Source organism: Alexandromys fortis, unplaced genomic scaffold (assembly GCF_014885135.2).
Source record: "Alexandromys fortis isolate MF-2015 unplaced genomic scaffold, M_Fortis_MF-2015_v1.1 scaffold_79, whole genome shotgun sequence".
Taxonomy (NCBI): Eukaryota; Metazoa; Chordata; class Mammalia; order Rodentia; family Cricetidae; genus Alexandromys; species Alexandromys fortis.
Genome location: NW_026067964.1, coordinates 8,260,341 through 8,280,362, shown reverse-complemented (window position 1 = coordinate 8,280,362; position 20,022 = coordinate 8,260,341). Strand labels below are relative to the sequence as shown.

Sequence of the window (20,022 nt, the reverse complement as noted above, 5' to 3'; positions counted from 1 at the left end):
TAGTTAAGCTAAATTATGTTTTGCATAATATTGAGTTGATTGTGAATCAAAGAAAATAAATTACAGAGGAAATATATTTGCTTTGTATTTTTAAAATTGGATTATTATAGAGATAAGTATAACCTTTTCCTGCTTTTCCTTACATTGTTTAATGAAATGCTTTATTTTTTCTGAAATCTTGTGTAATTATTTAGGGTCCTCCAGGAGGCGGAGGGCCACCAGGAACACCCATCATGCCTAGTCCAGCAGGTATGATAATTCCAACAAGATACATGGGCATTTGACTCCTAAGATAAAACCACAGAATATAGAATTTTTTTTCTTAAATCAACTTAGGAATTTTCATTGTCTCAACATGTTTAAAGACTATGGAGGAAGCAGGTAAGAAGAAGTCAAGATCTTAGAGAGCTTCAGTCCTTAAAGATTTAGAAAATTCCTCTTGTGTGGATTATAGATTTAGACAATATGGGCAATGTGTTGGGTTATAGGAATTGCAGGTAACTTAACTTACCTGCAAATCCCTTAAAACTGAGAAGAATCCATAGCCCCCAACTCAGAAAATCTCCAGGAGTAAAACACTAAAGACATAGACCCATTAGGTTAGAATGGCAAACTGACTCCCACCCCACATCTACCATGTTACTGAGTATGGATGTGCTTATAGTATTGTTTACCCTACATGTCTATAGGAATTTATTAGTTAATAGATTTACTGGCTACTGCTGAAAGATTTTTTAATCTTCTAAAATAAGATATACTTCAGTATTTCCATAACAATTCAACATAATTATTTCAAGTAGCATTAGCTTTTTTTTTCTTGAGACTTTAACAGACTATTAAACATATTTGGAGACTAGTGATTGGAATTTAAATTATCAAAGATCTATCAAGTTATGGAACATGTATCAAGGGCTACCCGATGGTTCTTAAAAATTGATTCCAGATCCCCTAGCGCTGGAATTGTAGATGATTGGGAGCCCCTTGATATTTGTGTTGGGAATTGAACTCAGGTCCTCTGCAGGAGAGGTATGTGCTCTTAACAGTAGGGTCACCTCTCCTGACCCACAATTTTGTATAGACGTGTATGTATGTATGTATGTATGTATGTATGTGTATTGCACACATATGTATCTGTCCCAGAAATTTTAAAAGCAGAGAAATAAGCTAAGGTTTTCAGTATTTCTTGGTAATAAAATAGATTTGAAATGTTTATAATTAAAAATAATTTTAGTATGGTTCACCGTGAAGTCAAATATATTTAGATTTAGTTCTAAGATATACAGGAGTTTAAAATTCATTATTATTAATAATGCTGGCAAATAATTTTTTATTTCGTATATTTTATTTAAAACCAAATTTGGCAATATGAAATGTTACTTAAATTTACTATTTCTCTCTTTCCATACAATTGTCATTATCTCTATCCTCAAAGTGTCCACGCTGAAAATGAAGCAGAATCCATCAAAGATAAATTTATGAACTAATTACCTCCCGTGCGTGTCAGTCTCATATTGTGAAGCTAATGTGTAGTTTATGAGATGGTGTATGATTTTTCTCTTTTCACTATTGACTAGAACCTACCTTCAAGCAACACTAAGCATAGCAAGGGATGAGTAGTCTACTGACATCTTCATCGTGCCTTGCTGGCCTTGCTCACATACTTTTGTAAAGGCATCCTTTAATAATGGGCCTGTGTCCTCAGCATGCCCATAGGTTCACTTCAGTGTAAGACTCTTCCATGAATCAAAAAGAGTCAGGCATTTCCCAGAAAGCCATCCTTATTCCTTTTGATGATTTTCTCTCATTTGGATGAAATTATCTTTTCAATTAGTCTTAAAAATGATAAATTCATCTCTTGCATATTTAAAATATGTAATCCATTTTTCTTTCACCAAAAGTAAAGATAAAACTTATTTAAAGTTTTCATATATTTAAAAACAAATCCAAAATTTTCTGAAATATCATAGAACTTTCTAGACAAATTAAATGCAATAAATATAATTTGTTGTCCGAGGCACACAAACTAAGTAAAATATAGCCATTTCTCTGATGAACTCTTGGTAGCCAGGATGAGCAGAAGGGGGATACAAGGCTGCATTGGTTGGGAGCATGCATGCACTCAGAAACCTCAGGAAACTTACACTAGAAACAGCATTTGAAATGGGTCTTGGATAGTGACCAGAACTCCTGTAGGTGGGGCTGGTGAGAAGATGCTAGGCAGGAGAGAGAATGAAAATAGAAGATGGGCAAGGCTGGTGGTAGACAAGAAGGAGTAAGTAACCTTAAGTGACAGAAGTATTCATAGATGAGGACATGAAAAAATTATAGCTGCAAAAATATGTTGGGATCTCACTTACTGTTCAAAAACAAAGGCCAGCCTGAGGGGATGCACTCTGGTTTATTCACTATTATGAGGTATTTATTTAGAAGTAATCTAGCTGCTCTTAGTAGCACACACCTTTAATCCTAGCACTTGGGAGACAGAGGCAGGTGGACCTCTCTGAGTTCAAGGCCAGCCTGGTCTCTGTAATCAATTCAAGAACAGCCACAGGTACACAGTGAGACCTGGTCTCAAAACAAAAAGTAAAATCTAGTGCTGAGATTTTTATATCACTGTTGATAAATGACCAATGAATAATACTGTGCTTACTCTAAATACTACACACAAAAATCACAGGGTAATTAATGTCTAGTAAGTAGACACACATGGAAGAAGTAATTATGTCTCTCTGTGGTCATTACCATAAGAAAGCATGTTATTTTACTCCCTCTCTTGAGTCAATACAAAACTCATTTTTTCAAACACTTAATCCTTTTCAAAATAAAGATCTATTGTAATACATGTAAGTAAACTTGGTAATTTTAAGAAAATAAAAAACTATTTTATAACTAATTTCCTCAATGTAAAATAATTGACTTTCACTCTGGGTTTTACTTCATAAAATATGTGTGGAGATTGAATTAGAATTAGCTAGTAGGCATGAAGTATAAGTTCTAGAGTAGTGTAGACTCTTGTGTATACTTATAAAGTAAATATTGCAGTTATTTTAATAAAATAACAGAATAAATTCATCAAAAAGTTGCTGAAAGCCATGGGTGTTAATTCAGTACTTGGGAAACAGACAGGAGGATTGTTGTGAATTCAAGGCGAGACACAGCCATAAGACAAGACCATCTCTGAAAAGGAGAAACAAGTCAAGCAAGACGGTTTCTTTTACTAGTCTTGCTGTAATCTCATGTTTGAAATTAAATCAGTATATTCTACCAGTTTCATCCTAAATTTCAGATTTTTCCCTTTGAAATTCTAAGAAAATCCTGAAAATTGAAAAGCTACTTAATTTGAATTTTTAAAATTGTCTGATATCATTGCTTATGGAGTCAAATATACTGTAATTTTTTACCTCTCTTCATGTTCCTGACTTATGACTTTAGAACAGTACAGTTTGGGTCAGATAATGACTGCCTGGAAATGTTTCCAAGCATTGCTAATGACTATGTCTGCTGTGTATCTAGCTGGCAAGTTCTGTGTATGCCAAGGTCATTTTTGGTTGTTTTGTGACGGCTTTGGTAGAAATATTAATTAAGTGATGTTTTGTTTCAGATTCAACAAATTCTGGAGACAATATGTATACTTTAATGAACGCAGTACCTCCTGGACCTAACAGACCTAATGTAAGTATGGATTTTAAATTTGGGTTATAACATAATAATATTCCAAATAAATTTAGATATAGATATAAATATGCTTATATGTAAGTACATAGGGTAGCTAAAATTGAAAAAAAAGTGAGCAAATGCATTAATTGCATACCAAACTAATTAAAGCCTACATGCCTGTAGTCTTCTAAAGCATCGAGTACCTTCTAAAGCTGCAGAGGCAGGGAAGGGTAGCGTGCAGCACATCACAGGCTCTTGGGCTTCCATTCTAACTTCCCAGCTACAGCTCTTAACTGTGCTCTTGTTAAAAGCCGAGTAAGAAGATTCCAATCCAGTCACTCTCTGACGTTCCAGTTGTGTGCATGCATCACAAGTTCTTTCTAAAAGACCAATCATGCTTTTGTTTCATTGTGTTCTCTTACTGTGTGCATGTGTGCCCTTGTGCTGGTTAGTGTGCTATGGCACACATGCGGAGGTCAGAGGGCAACTTGAAGTTCAGCTTTCTCTCCATCCATTATGTGAATTCTGGGGATTGAGCTCAGATTTTGGGTGGCAAAGTGCCTTGGCCATCTTTCCTACCTACCTGTCTGTGTGTTTTTAGCAACCTTGTTCTCCTGGGAAAGTGTGTGAGCTGGTGGCATTTAGGCTTGTCTGAATAGTTTCCCCCCAAGCCACCCACCCAGCCTGCCTGCCTGCTTGTCTTCTTTCCTTCCTTTTCTTTTTCCTGTGCCCTCCCCTTCCTGCCTTGTTTAATCTGCTCTGGTCCTGAAGGCTCGTGTGATTCAGCACTCTAATCAATGCTCAGTCCATGTGGATTTGAGTATGAATTGGAACATTTAGAAGAAAATGCTGCCTTCGGTAGGTACTTACCTCCAAGCATAAGATGACCATACCTGCCTTCAGTTGGCACAGAAGCATTCTAGAGGCGTGCGGAGGTGAAAGAGCACTGACCGTGAATTCCCCTCACAGCTCTGCCCCAGCATGTCGGTTCACAGCTACTGCTACGATTTTACTTGAAAAGAAGCAATCCTGCTGCTTTACAAATGGGAGCCTAACTGCTGCAGTCTGAAGTAAGCTGGCACAGCACAGGTGACTAAGAACAGTTAGCAGTGCATCCCTAAGTAGCTGAATGTGTTTAACCTGCATGAGGAAGTCATTCTCTGTCCCCATTCAGTGATCTCTCACCTACTAAAACAGTGTTGACACTGGCATCGTGATTCAACAGAAATATCCATAATGAGCCAATAGCATCCGCAGCTTCTTTTTTATTATTTTTTAAAGAAAACAAACTATCTTTTTCTTTATACATACCAATCCCAGTTCCCACTCCCTCTTCTTCTCCCAGTCTCTCCACATACTCTCCCACCCCACCCCCATCCACTCCTCAGAGAGGGTGAGGCACATTGCTTTGGGCTGAGCAAGGTATCCATCCAAAGAGAATAGGTTCCCAGAAAGCCAGTATATGCAGTGGGGATAAATCCTGGTTCCACTGCCAGTGGCCCCTCAGTCTGCCCCAACCAGGCAACTGGCAACCACATTCAGAGGAACTAATTTGATCCTATGCTTGTTCCCTCCCAGTCCGGCTGGAGTTGGTGAGCTCCCATTAGCTTAGGTAAACTGTTCCAGTGATGAACCCCTCCATCATGGTCTTGACCTCTTTACTCATATTTTCATTCCTCCCGCTCTTGAACTGGACTTTGGAAGCTCAGTCCAGTGCTCCGATACGGGTCTCTGCTTCTGTTTCCATCAGTTGCTGGATGAAGGTTCTATGGTGATATTTAAAATATCCATCAGTCTGACTAGAGGGCAAGACAAGTTCGGGCCCCCTCTCTTCTATTGCTTAGGGTCTTAGCGGGGGTCATCCTTGGGGATTCCTGGGAATTTCTCTAGAGCCAGATTTCCTTTGCTTTGCAGAAACTTCTCAGTTTCAGAAAGTCCCATTTATTTATTGTTGCTCTCACTGTCTGTACTACAGGGTTATATTTAGGAAGTGGTCTCCTGTGCCCATGCATTAAAGATACTTCCCACTTTCTCTCCTATCAGGTTCAGTGTGGTCAGATTTACATTGAGGTCTTTAGTTCATTTGGATTTGAGTTTTGTACATGGGGATAGCTATGGATCTACTTTCATTCTTCTGCTTGTTGACATCCAGTTATGCCAGCACCATTTGTTGAAGATGATTTCTTTTTTCCATTGTATAATTTTAGTTTCTTTGTCAAAAGTCAAGTGTTCCTAGATGTGTGGATTAATATCTGAGTCTCCAATTCAATTCCATTGGTCCTCCTGTCTGTTTTTAATGCGAGTATTAGGTTGTTTTCATTACTGTAGCTCTGTAGTAGAGTTTGAAGTCAAGGATGGTGATGCCTCCAGAAGTTCCTTAATTGTACAGGATTGTTTTGGCTATCCTGGGTTTTTTGTTTTCCCCTATTAAGTTGATGANAAGTTGATTATTGTCTTCTCCAGATCTGTGAAGAATTTTAATGGGATTTTGATGGGGATTGCATTGAATCTATAGATTGCTTTTGGTAGAATTGCCATTTTTACTATGTTGATCCTCCCAATCCAAAAGCAAGGGAGATCCTTCCACTTTCTGGTGTCCTCTTCAATTTCCTGCTTCAAAGACTTAAAGTTCTTGTCAAATAGATCTTTCACTTCCTTGGTCAGAGTTACCCCAAGATATTTTATGCTATTTGTGGCTATCGTGAAAGGTGATGCTTCTCTGATTTCTTTCTCAGCTTCTTTATCATTTGTATATAGGAGGGCTACTGATTTTTTGGTTGATCTTGTATCATGCCACATTAGTGAAAGTATTTATCAGCTGTAGGAGTTCCCTGGTAGAGTTTGGGGGGTCACTTATATATACTATCTTATCATCTTCAAATAACAAAAGTTTGATTTCTTCCTTTCCAACTTGAATCCCCCGAGCAGCTTCTTAAGAACTCCCTGGGGGTATAAAAGGGACTTAATCACCATCAAGGAGAGAAGGCTGATCTTCTCATTTGCATGGGATGTCCATGCATTCCAGCTAGGCATGTCTCAGGAGAAAAAGAAAAATGGACAGAAAGGAAGATTAGCTTGAACATCCAAAAGTTAGAGATGAGAGAGGTGGGACAGACAAAGAATCCGCAATCTTTAAAGTATTCTGAAAAGTTTCTATACCTGGAAATAAATCAGGGCAGTCTCTAATGTTAATAAGTAATGCTAAATAAAATGAATTCCCATATGTTCACAATCACTTTGTTCATTTTTTTTAAAACAGTTTCCAATGGGTCCTGGGTCAGATGGCCCCATGGGTGGATTAGGAGGAATGGAGTCCCATCACATGAATGGCTCTTTAGGTAAGGCTTTTCCGTAAGATGTATGGAATAAATTCAAATAAAACAATAGTTCTATACTGTGGGTATTGTGGTCTACAAAGCTCTTCCGTGTATGGATACATGTTTGAGTGGTCATGTGATTTGTACTGTATTGGGTGTGAACTGTAGAGCACTTGAAAATCAGGGGCGTGAGATTGGTTCTGTCCAGATTGCCCACAGGTATTGATACCAGTCTATGACAGCATAAGTGTCTCATGGCCATAGGAGACTGTTGCACTGTGCATGTGCCATGCTACCTAACCCAGAGGGCTCCTTTGGCCTTTCCACAGGTGCTTTTGCCTCCAGTCCTTGAACCCAGGTTTCTGTAATAATTCCTTAATTTTATTTTGTATGTTAATGTTTGCCTCATTTTAAATAGAATTAATAACCATACTCTGATAATATTAATGATTCCGTTATGAGACCGTGCTGTGCACCTGCCTTCAGTACGGCAGTAGTTAATAGCACGCTTCACGTATGACGCTTTCTTAGCGGATGACGCCAAGTAAGGCGAATAAAATACAATGATGAGACCTAGAGGAAAGTAAAAGCCGACTGGACCTCTCAGCACACTGTGTCACGGTCAGAAGGTGTAGACGCACTGTGCTTGTGGGCACGAGATAGTCCAAAGGCTGACAGTGGTGCCAGGGCTTATGAAGTAGCCTTTCACTCACATTAGACAAACCCTGCTTATACTGTCGTGCTTAAAGGATTTCATTCCCCATACTCAGGGCCAGAAGTATGGCCCTTGATTCTCTGAAAGTCTGTGTTAATTGATTCCAAAATTATTTGCAATCACTGATAGACTTTTGTGCTTTTAAGGACCCATATTTTTGTACATTTCAAAGTTCTGGTTCATTTTATTTTGGTTGTCATGAAGTATCTGGTTATTACAGCCATTAACTTAAAGGTAGAGAGAACGTAACATTCAAGTCCTCAGGCACACTGCCGCTTACCAGGTGTACACCAGGCACACACATTACCAGCTACCATAACGGACATCTCGAAGAAACGTGCACATCATCACATAGTGTTTAATTTGACAGTACTACTATAGAATTAGATTTTTCAGTGTATCGCAAAAATACTCTCAATCAGCCAGGCAGTGATGGCATAAACCTTTAATTCCAGCATTTGAGAGGCAGCAGGTGGATCTCTGTGAGTTCAAGTCCAGCCTGGTCTACAGATTGAGTTCCAGGACAACCAAAGCTACACACAGAGAAACCCTTTCTGAAAGAAAAAATCACTCTCAATCTGTCAAGTTGGAGAATTTGATCATAGTTAGAAGGCTTTGTTTACAGCGCTGCTAGAATCAGCTTCCAGATGAGCGTCACAGTGGTGGACACCTAGCGCCTTGCTTTCTGAACTGGACATTAGTCTACATATTCACATGTAACAGTACAGGGTGTGTTCATCCATGTGTCACAATGTGTACCTTTTTATCACAAGAGAGTCATGCTAAGCTCTTATTTTTGCTGTTCAGTAAATCTGCTATTAAAATATTATAATATTTTACACTAAGATTAGCTGTGGATAATAAAATAATTCAAAATAAAACTGACATTGTGACAGTTATGATTGTTGCTAGTTAGTATATAATCCCATCTCCTATGTCTCTCAAGAGTCAAAATTAAAATTTAATATATCTTGAAGATATGTTTAGTTTCTATTTTGTATATTAAATGCTATTTTTAATATTAGTAATAATACTTTTGAATATTGTAGTGAAATATGGTTCAGAATATTGTTAGATAATCTTCGAAATTCCATTTTAAACTATCAGATTTACAACATCATTTTCATTAAAAGATACAGATCTGTACATGTAGACGATCTCTCTAGCGGTCTCCACGGGGTCTGCAGCCGTGACTCCGCTCCTGCTAGGATCCAGATGATGGGCAATAGAAGCGGTTAGTGCTGGTGTGGTCGCTCGCTCCCTCGGGAGTCTCCATTTGTAAGGGCCTTCTCACTAATGAAGGTTATCTTTTCCCCTTTGCTTCAGGCTCAGGAGATATGGACAGTATTTCCAAGGTGAGTAGCGTGCTTCTCTGTTTAATTCCACGTGGAATGCTAAGGTTACTAAGTGAGCTTTATGAATATTGTTATTCAACAAAAATTTGAAAGTAGAGGTTCAGACATAATCATTCAGTGATTAAAATATGAATATGTATAATCTTTAGGAAAGGAAAACATGATAAGCAGCTTAGCCGTGTTCTGATGCTCCATGGAGAGCTGGGCTGAGGTGCGGGTGATCTTTCAGAAAGCTGTAACATCTGGAAAGTGTCTACAGCACTGTGGCCATAGATACCTGAGAAGTTGGTTCCACATGGTATAAGAACACGGCATTTGTATGTTAACTTGGTCTTTCAAGCCTTCCTTAGATGGTGTTGGCGTGTGCAGTCATTATTCTTGTTCTCAAAATGCTAGGAAAGTAATCAGAAGGAAATTAATACATGTAGAAAAAAATTATGTGTCTACATTTTTCCTCCTTCAATAATTTGAGTATCTAAAATTAATATTTTGGTAAAATTCTTTACATATTTTTTAAATAACATCTAAATACTTCCTAGGTCATAAGAAAGTAAAGTAGTTCTCTGAGAGTCAAACATATTTCAGATGAGAACTAAAATTAGCTAACACTGAAATGACCCCGTCAAAGTCTGCTATAGATGAGTAAGTAGAGAAAGTCACTGCGGACAACTGTGCTTCTCATTCCAACTATATTTGTGTGGAAATATACAATTCCTCCACCACAAAAAAAGTGAGATTACCTGAGCCGTAGACGAGTTTAAACTGAGGTTTCTGACCCGCAGACATTACACAGTGCAGCCCTGCCACTCCCTGGGGTCTGCCTGCCATCCAAGGTCTAGGGACACTTGGGAAAAGGCATTTGGAGACAGTCAGAGATGTATTCTGGAAAAACATTGATTTATAGCAGGCACTAAGTTGCCTCTGTGAGAAATGCTATTCACAATGTCTGTTTCCAAAGCAAGAGGCCCCGTGTGATTGTATTACAGCCGTCGGTGTTGCAGCTGCCCTTTCCTGAGCTCTCCTCAGTTAGCTGTGAAACGTTACAGTCATAATTGAGGAGTACATTCTTGTACCTAGAGATTGTTCTGAACATAAACTTGGAATGTCTTAATTGCTATAGGACGTCTTCCTAAAACTTGGATTAATAAACTATAACCTTTTATGCCAAACAAACAAACAAAATTCTATATGGACAAAGACTTTATCACTTATAAATTCCTTTTTTAAATATTTTTCAATAGAATTACAATGATGAATTAAATACTAACTTTTATGTTGTCCAATGCTAGAACTTGCTTAATGAACTGCTAGTTTTCTTGCTTAACACCCCTAAGCATTAGTTGACTCTGTTTTGTGTGCTAAGTATTGATGTGAACAATGAGAAAGAAAAAAAAAGACTTCTCTGGAAACAAATGCCATCTTTCTGTCCTCCAGTGGTTTCTCCTCACACAGGGACACTTTCATTAGTAAAGAACAATGGGCCGGGGGGGGGGGGGTGGCGCACCCCTTTAATCCCAGCACTGGGGAGGCAGAGGCCTGTGGATCTCTGTGAGTTCAAGGTCAGCCTGGCCTACAGAGCTAGTGCCAGGACAGACTCCAAAGCTAAAGAAAAGAAAGAACAGTGGACCAAGGCAGCGTGCTGGGCTCTAACTCCAAATACAACAAATGTAGGATCCCTGTCCCCTAAAAAGCTCTATGTAACTGAGCACACAAAACTGGAAAATTTTTTAAAAGTTTGGATCTTGTGTTGTGGTATTAGAAACAATAACTTGCTAATTAAGAGAGGATTTGAAAAAAAATTGCTTGAAAGATAAAAATTGAAGACTGGCCAGCAAAATGGCTCAGCAGATACAGGCACTTGCACTATGAGTCCAGAAACCTGAGTTTGACCTCGCAGAACTCAGGTCTGACCTTTGCGTGCCAAAGCACAATACTCACACACATGCCCAGAACACACACACCACACTCATAGTAACACACATCTCAGCACAATGCCCACAGTGCACCTGCCAACAGCACACACACACATGCCCACAGTATATACACATGCCCACATTACACACACATGCCCACAATACACACACATGCCCACAGTACACACACATGTCCACAATACACACACATGCCCACAGCACAAGCATTATGCCCACAGTACACACACATGCCCACAACACACACCTATCCCCCCACATGACCACAGTGAACAGACACAGGTACACACATGCCCCCCCACATGCATACAACACACATGCACACAGCACACATGCATATACATGCACATAATAATAATACATTCTAAAAAATTAAGCGCAAGCTACAAAACTCAAGAGAAGTAAACATTTAGCTAGAGGAATTGTGTGTATGATGGGTATTTTTTGTTTGGTTTGGTTGGTTGTTGTTGTTGGTTTTTCGAGACAAGGTTCTCCATGTAGCAGTCCTGGCTGTCCTGAAACTCACTTTGTGGACCATCTTGGCCTCAAACTCACAGAGATCCTCCCAAGTGCTGGGATTATAGGCGTGCACCACCACCGCCTGGCTATGTGTGATGTCTCTTATACGTTTAATGAGCATTTCTTTACAACTGGAGAAGGGGTAAGTGGGAATGTAAGAGTCTTTTGAATATGAGATCAGTAAAATCTGAATTGTATTTTAAAGCCAAATCTTATAGTAGAAGTATGCAGCACACTCATCTACTGAAATAAAAAAGTCATCAACATGATTAAAAATAATCCTTTCCTGGATTCTTTGTCATGCTCCCTATTTCCTAAATATGTGCTCAAAAATTGTGCCCTTTTGGACACTAATCCCTTTCTGCACGGGGATCATGCCTCAGTGATGATTTCACTGGAGACACTGTTGTAAAAAGGAGCAGCAGGCTGCGTCCTGCCACCGGAGAGGAGCGAGGGATTGTAGTGATGAGGCGAGCAGGCCTGCTTTTCTGGCTCTCACACGGCTAGCTTAACACCCGAAATGACAACACACAAATTGTATTCATTTAAACACTGCCTTGATGGAGGAAGGACATTGGTTAATTATAATAAAGAAACTGCCTTGGCCCATTAGTTCCAGCCTCTTATTAGCTAGCTCGTACATATTGATCTAACCCATTTCTAATATTCTGTGTAGCTCCACAAGCTGGCTTACCAGGAAAGATCTTAACCTGCATCTGTCTGGAGTGGGAGAATCATGGCGACTCCCTGATTCAGCTTCTTTCTCCCAGGATCCTCTTCTGTTTTTACTCCACCCACCTATGTTCTAACCAATAAAATGGGCCAAGGCAGTTTCTTTATTATAATTAACCAATGTCCTTCCTCCATCACTGCCTGGCCCATTATCTCCAGTCCCTTATTGGCTAACTATCACATATTGATCTAACCCATTTCTAGTATCTGTATTGCCACTTCACTGTGGCTTACCGGCATGAGTCAGTCTAACCAGCGTCCATCTCGGAGAGGAGAGTCATGATGTCTGCCTGACTCTGCTTCTTCCAGCATTCTGTTCTGTCTACTCCGCCTATCTAAGCTGCTGTCTTATCAAAGGCCAAGGCAGTCTCTTTATTTGACCAATGAAAGTAACACATAGGCAGAAGACCCTCCTACATCAGACACTGCCCACGGATGATGCCACAGTGAGATGAAGTGTCCCACAGTTCTTGCCAGCTGCACTCATCACCGGTCTTGATAGCCTCGGGTGTCAGGGGCTCTGTTGCCTAAGTCTTCACCTTCCACTGATTTTTGTGCAGCTCAGTTTCTTTAAATGACTCGTGTCATTTTCACAACCTTGGCAGACAATACTTCAGAGAAAAATGAAGCAACATGTTTTGTCCTTATCATTTTAAATTTTTCTAACATGATCCAGTGACTAGAAGGAATGAGTCTCAGAGATCTAATGCTGCTTTGACTTCTGTTGTAGTTTTATAAAATTCCTTTCAACTTACTTGTAGAGCCTACACCCTTAAAGAAACTTGAGTTTGAGCCCCCATGCCATGAAGAGATTGCATGAAAATAGAAATTATTAACCGAAGTGTTGTTTTTTAAAAAAGCCAGTGTTATTTTTAATGATAAGTATTATCAAATCAATACCTTGGGGTCTAGAGGTATAGCTAAATGGTAGAGCATTTGCCTAGCATATACAAACACATAGATTCAAATACCAGCACTAAAATATTAATTAAAAATACAAATTAAAATAAAACCAGCACTTTAATTCAGGAATCAGGCTTGAAGTTAGATAAACTTTTAGAATAAAGAACGATATGTGAAAAGTACAGCCCATATCTAAACCACACCAGATATCCAGTGAAAAACCTTGAACAAAGTTTGCTTTACTTTTCTGAACTAAATCTGTCTTAGTTACTTTTCAATGGTTATGGTGGTTACCATGGCTAAGGCAACTTATAAAAGAAAGCATTTAATTTGGGGCCCATTGTTCCAAAGATGTCCATGGCCGTGCCATGGCGGGAGCATGGTGGCAGACAGGATTGCATGGAGCAGTAGCTGGCATGGACTTAATGCCCACCTCCTTGTCCTCTATAAATCGTCCTACCAGCTGGGGACCAAGTACCCAAATATATGAGCCTCTGGGGGCCATTCTCATTCAGACCACCACAGTTGGCAATATCATTCCTGTTTGCAAAGCACAATTTATTAATTAGCACCTCTAATAATTAATCTGAAATGATGCATTTAATAAAAATTTGAAAGGGAATGAAGTTGTCAGACTGACTTCAAAGTGAAGTTGCCTTTCTTTATTCTTGGGTAGCTAGCATTTTGAAGGAAAAACTTACCAGAAATGCTAAAATTCTCTTTCTGTGGTACACGTGTGGTTCTGAGCCCTTGGCATATAGAACTCCTATGGACTTCAGAGGATCCTTGCTCTCAGATCATCCCTGCAGGGGGCGCAGTGAGACAAGATGGGAGCTGCGTTGACAGCAGCTCCTCTGCCTGCCTCTGCTTTACAGGCTAGCCATAGTCTCACAAAGCACATGTCCTTTAGGAGCTCATTCATGAAACTTAGTGTTTGCGATGGGGCTTGCTGTATTAAATCAAAATCCTCTAAGTAACTTTCTTTAAAAAAAAAAAAACTGAAATATAAGCCATATGGTTTAGGGCGAAAGCAATCTAAGTATCTTTCTCCATTTACAATAACAAAGAGTTTGTTCCTGAATTTTTTAAACTTGATAAATTATAGCTTGAATTTTTTAAACTTGATAAATTATAGCTTAAAATGCTTCCTTCAATCACCATTGCATGGCCTTATAAACATGATTTATATGCCATTCCATGTTTCCTATTGGTGTGAACTGCCTGATACTGTGAATAGTTCAGAGTACACTGAAAAGATAAGATGAACGAACTTGGGCAAAGGCCCAGCCGACTTCGTGCTGATTGCTAATAGCAGCTGCTTTGTCTCCGAGAGCTTCCGTAGGAACTGTCCATTTAAACTAAGTAGGGTGTTTCTCTAGTGGAATGCTGGTCCCTCTCTCCTCCCTCTGACAGTGAGCTTTCTGGTCCTAAGGCACCTCTCTCGGTAACAATCTTTCTTCCTTATGACTCACATAAAAATAATTGAAATAGTATTATCTCTAACTTGCACACAGAGTTAAAGAAGATGTCTGTTAAAGCAGTGATCTTTGAACGTTTGATTAGTAAAATTCGTAAGGGAGTTAGCCTGTATCACGCCTTATCCACGGGTAGGCTGTCTTCATCATCCTCCTGCTGGGAAAGCTGGGGATTTGTTTGGTTGTTTGGTTGGTTGGTTGTTTTTAACTATAGCATTCTAGAAACACTATACACCGAGGATGAGGAATTGAATAAACATTGATTCTGGAGTAAGAAAATAGTTATCGTAGATTACTGGGGTGCGCTTGTTCTCATTTGTGAATGCATTGCCACTTGTCTGGGGCAGAGGGCGAGGACGGGGCGAGTCACAGGACTGCCAGCCGCTGTGCGCTCAGTGTTTGAGACATTGCAGTGCGGGAGGGAATGAGCATCTTCAACAATGACTTCTTTTCTGAATCTCGTTTACAGAATTCTCCCAATAATATGAGCCTGAGTAACCAGCCGGGCACCCCAAGGGATGACGGTGAAATGGGGGGAAATTTCTTAAATCCTTTTCAGAGTGAGAGTGTAAGTATTTCTTTGACTGTGTTATTATGCACTGAAAGTCTTAAGCGCCCCTATCAGTGTAAATGCCTACATCTGTTATTACTGATGTTTACAAAGTGTTCGATATGCTGATCTTCTAGAAGGCAGAAGCTTCTTCAAGTGCAGTTTTATGAAAAGAGTTCTAAGAGACCTGTTTATTTATATGCAGTTACCAAAACCATAACACTAATTTTCCTGTAGAGAACATCCATGTTACAAATATAATGAAATCAGCTTGCCTATTTGGTGTGACCTACCTCCTAGCAAAATGAGTAGGTGCAAAATGGATCTGTTCTTGATTTTGGCATAGTAAGTCTGTGACAATAGTCTACATGTATTTTGGCCTCACACACTAGGGTTTGCTGCAGTGAAGGTCACATTGGTGGTCTGTCAGCCTGAGCTTGTAGCCCATGGCATTTTAAAGTGCTGTTATAGAGCTATAGGTCATCTTCATACATGTGGACAGGAAGGTTTTCTTCAAATATATATGTGGACAGGACAAAAAGTGAAGCTGTAAAGTTCATTTATTTATTTAGCGAGCAGTTCCTAAGCACTTCTGTGTACCAAGGCAGTATGCTAGACACTGGGAAGCCTAAGAGACAAGGAGTGCCTTTCTCAAAGAGTTACTATGTAATGCAGTGATTCTTAACTGTTAATTAACTCTACAAACACTCAAGGATTTTTTTTAGTTTCTCAGAGTCCCCTCAAAACCCACTGAACTCAGGATTTCTGGGAGTCAGGCTGGCGGTTTAGGGATAAAAGACCCAGTTAGTGATGGGAAGGGTTGCTCTCTGCCAGATCATAGAGGAAACTGTTGCAGGGCCTGGGTGGGCTTTATCAGTATATGACCCATGCCCCCACAAGTGAGCCTGGCAGACTCTGGACGGCAGAGGCAGTTCTTCTACCATACTTCCAGACTCCGCCTTTGCCAGAGCCACCACCACCTGTTGGCCGTGGCTGACATCTGTATTTGTTAGTGCAGAGTGATGGGCACCCCACATGGAGCCCCGGGGTGGTCGGTCTGTGGATTCTTTGGCTCCATGCTCTCGACCACTAGCCGCCACTAGAAACAAGGGTGCCCCTGAGCTTAGACTATAAAAGATTTGCTTTCTGCTGGTTTGCTTTATTTCTGTGACTGGTGAGGACAAAGAGGGTAGATAAAACTGTAAGAGAAGGCTTAGCTGTCAGTGAGCGAGCTCGGGAAAGCAGGGGACACCACGTGGTTTTAGTCACTTAGGAGATTACAGGAATTCGTTTCTAGAGCCGTGGTCACTGATTTACTTCAGGAATATGGACAAATCAATCACTTTCAGTGCTCACTTTATCTAATAGGAGACATTTATTTTTTAAGTTCTTCCAGAAGTAGCATAATTTAATGAGGTGTATGGTAAGTCAGTTCAGATCATTTATTGTGCTGTATGCAAAGTTTTAGAGTAAGAAATGAAGTTTCTAAGTGAGGAGTATAACATACCTGTGCTTAAGAGTACAATTCCACTAACAGATGTTTACATGTCAGACTAACATTCCTACATGCTATAATACACTATTGGCAGTGAAGGGATGAAGCCTACTGTGAATGATTAGAAATAGAGCATACGTGTAGTTGAATACCACTCCATTCAAGAATACACAGTTGTTATTTTAACAACTTTGATCAAACTCCTGGGACAGTGTCACAGGAGAGAGGCACAGAAGAGGCACCGTGTGGCCTCACTCATACACGGAATCTACACAACTGTTGACCTAGGAAAAGCCTGCCTCAGAAGTGGTTATGATGTCCTCTTAAATGTCCCACTTGAAACCCATAATATTTGTGCAACCCTAGGCATGTAGGTATAAAACAGACTTACTTACGGATCAAGCACCTGCTGATAATAAATCATAAATGCATTTTAAAACAGTTCTTTGGTGCACATATTTTTTTTACAGTTTATTAAACACAAGATCTGTTGAAATGGATATTCTTTCTTTCTTTGCTTTCTTCTTGCTTGACTGAAACAAAGCCCCTCAATGTAATTCTGGCTGCCCTGGAATCTTTCATGTAGACCAGGCTGGCCTCGAACTCACAGAGATCTGCCTGGCTTTACCTCCTCAGTGCTGCCTTATGTGTTTTTACATAAAGAAGCTTTGGCTGAATGTTTGTTACTATAGGACATAGAACATCATATTTTTCGGAGATGATTGATATTTTTATCCTATACTTATCAATGCTAAGAATGTACTTCACATAAATATATGGCATAAGGTAGCAGAAGGATGTTTAGGATCATTTCATAAATTGTTGAAAGTCTGTCAAAATTAAGCAAAAGTCTTTTACCTTTTAGCAACTTGAGGTCACTAACTCAAACAGCAGTTTTTAAAATTAGGCATTCTGCCATGGTGATGACTGTCTTAAGATACTTACATGCTAGTGAATAACTGGAGGAAATATAAAAAGGTTTTGTTCTCCATAATTAAATTATTAAGTCTATCAAAGCAGAAGACTTTGTATGTATGGCAAAACCAGTCCAGCATAGAGCAGCCCCGCTCTGCACGGAGCTAGCATGTGCCCTCACTGGCTAGGGTGAGGGCACATGCTCTGAAAATCGCACATGACTGTCCAAAAGCAAGCCTTCAGAGAGGCTCGCAGTGCACCGTGCCTGAACACTGCCAGGAGGCGCTTGACACTCACTGCATGTTCGGTTTTGCATTCATTTTTCGGTTACTGTATGTTCAGAGATTTTTACTGTTGCTCAGTCTCCCCACACACATTTGGCCGTAAGCCGTAGTTTGTGAGTCTGGGTTACAGGCAGTCAGAGCCCAGTGGATCAGGAAAGGCCAAGCTAAGTTGCAGTTAAAGGGAAGGAATGAGCTGCAGAGTCCAGCGAGAGTGATAATGTATAATATATCCCTCAAGGGCCAGGAGAAAGGCTTTACTGCTTCTCTGCGGACTTCACTTCAGAGAGTCACCTTATTTAAGGACGTTGTTTAGCATCATTTGAACAGTCTATAAGATATTATCAGAATATCACAACATGATACTCCATAAATATAAGTAATTGTTGCATCACTTTTTAAATTAAAATAGTTTTATATAAATGCTGGAGTTGATATAAATTGGGTTTTTCAAAGGTTAAAGGGATTGTTTAATTAAGTTTTTAAAGTAAAGGTTTTAAAAAAGTCACACGTGACATTAACGCAGGGCATCTCCCTCCCATGTTTGTCAATGCTGCTGTGCTTGTCCCTTGGAAAGGGAGCACAGAGTCAGAAAGCCCTTGGAGGGGAGCAGGCATGGTAATCACCTGCTCACCCTTAAATCCCAGCCGGACTGTGTCCAGCAGGACAGCGAGCCCTTCTGGGTGGATGAGCACTTAGGTGAGAGTCGCTGGAGCGGGGTTTCCTCAGCCGACCCTTGACCACGCCTGACTGCCCTGAACTCAGGAGAACCATTTAGTGAGTTCACAGATCCCAGTAAACAAGTGTTCAAAGTCTAGGTTTTCCTGCGCGTAACTCTGAAAAGCACATGTATTTGAACAGTCTGCCCTTTGAGGACTTGTCACTTTTCCCTAGAGGTCACAGCACAGAGGCCAGAGAGACAGCAACTGCTTGGTGCTAGTGTGCTTGCCACTCTCTCCCTCATGCTACTGCATTTAATTCGATCAAGACAAGAAACGCCTAAGTCCACTACAAACATGCTTGGTGGAGCAGAATGAGCAAAGCAGAGCTGCCCCCTAGTGTTCACATGCTGTAATGTTTGGTTTCGATGGTGTAGACACAAACGTGGCCCAAAAGAAGAATGAATGCAATTGAATTAATTTGTTGCATTAATTTGGAGAAAAACGTTTACACATGATGTTCGTCTATAACCAGATGAGTCTTTGTGTTACTAGAACGACAGTATTGAACAATGACAGGCTGTTGGGCAGACCTCCGCCCTTCCTCTCCATCATCTGCTTCGCTGTTGTGGGGAAATCTAAGCCCAAATTGCTTAGGTAGTGACACAAACATTGAGTTATTTAACATTATATTCAGAGGATCAAAACTATTCCCTGTTTCTCACTAAGAAAACAAGATGTTTATAGAAACCAAGACTTAGAACGTGGTGTGATCTAAAATGCACTTCAGATTTATGATTGTATCTAATAGATTCAGTGGAATATTAGTCAGGTGGTAAGAAGGAAGCAACTGCAGTTCATACTAGGACATGCTGTCTCAAGATACACAAGCAGGCGAGGTAGACGTATGTTTAAAATAATAGCTTTCAGTTTACTTTTTCCCCTAAGCCAAGCAAGAGTGCTCTCAGTAGCTAAGGGGTCATTGTATTGTCTGAGGGGAACAAACTAGCTTAGTCATCCCAGACAGTACGACCTGATATCACAGCACTGTGACTCAGACATCACAGTATCTCGTTGTGTACCGAGAACAGCGCAGCAGAAACGCTGATGTGAGTCAGCACCAGACACCAGGGAGAGCGCGGGTCTCTCAGCACGGCCGTCCATTTAGCGCTCGCTCTTCCTTTCTGGGAAAATGTAGGGCCCCTCTTCAGTACTCCAAAGAAGGCGGCCCTGGAAACACTCCTTTTGCTTGCATTCTGGGAGCTTTCCTAAAATTTTATAATTCCCTTTAGTTTCATTTTCTTGAAATAGTTTAGTAATAGAAACGGACCGTCTACAGCCTTCCGGGAGCGTGTGACACATGGCCGAGGAACACCCAGACACCAGTTGTTCTGCAGCAGAGACAATCCCACATTGTTCTGCAGTTGTGTGTACTGCTCAGAAATTACACTGTATTAGATTCTTGTAAACTCTGAGTGTTATTTCTAGGAACTAATGTTCCTTTCTGATTGGCCCTGA

General features: G+C 40.2%; 1 protein-coding gene across 6 annotated transcripts in view; it reads left to right on the top strand.

The window, feature by feature from the left end:
- Ssbp2 (single stranded DNA binding protein 2) overlaps positions 1 to 20,022 on the top strand; it is a 259,155-nt gene that overhangs the window by 231,108 nt on the left and 8,025 nt on the right. For all 6 annotated transcript variants that reach the window (XM_050153854.1, XM_050153853.1, XM_050153852.1 and 3 more), the window contains 5 exons: positions 195 to 249; positions 3,602 to 3,672; positions 6,917 to 6,995; positions 9,016 to 9,044; positions 15,074 to 15,172. In XM_050153854.1, the coding sequence (XP_050009811.1) occupies positions 195 to 249; positions 3,602 to 3,672; positions 6,917 to 6,995; positions 9,016 to 9,044; positions 15,074 to 15,172 (333 nt within the window). The remainder of the gene's footprint in view (positions 1 to 194; positions 250 to 3,601; positions 3,673 to 6,916; positions 6,996 to 9,015; positions 9,045 to 15,073; positions 15,173 to 20,022) is intronic.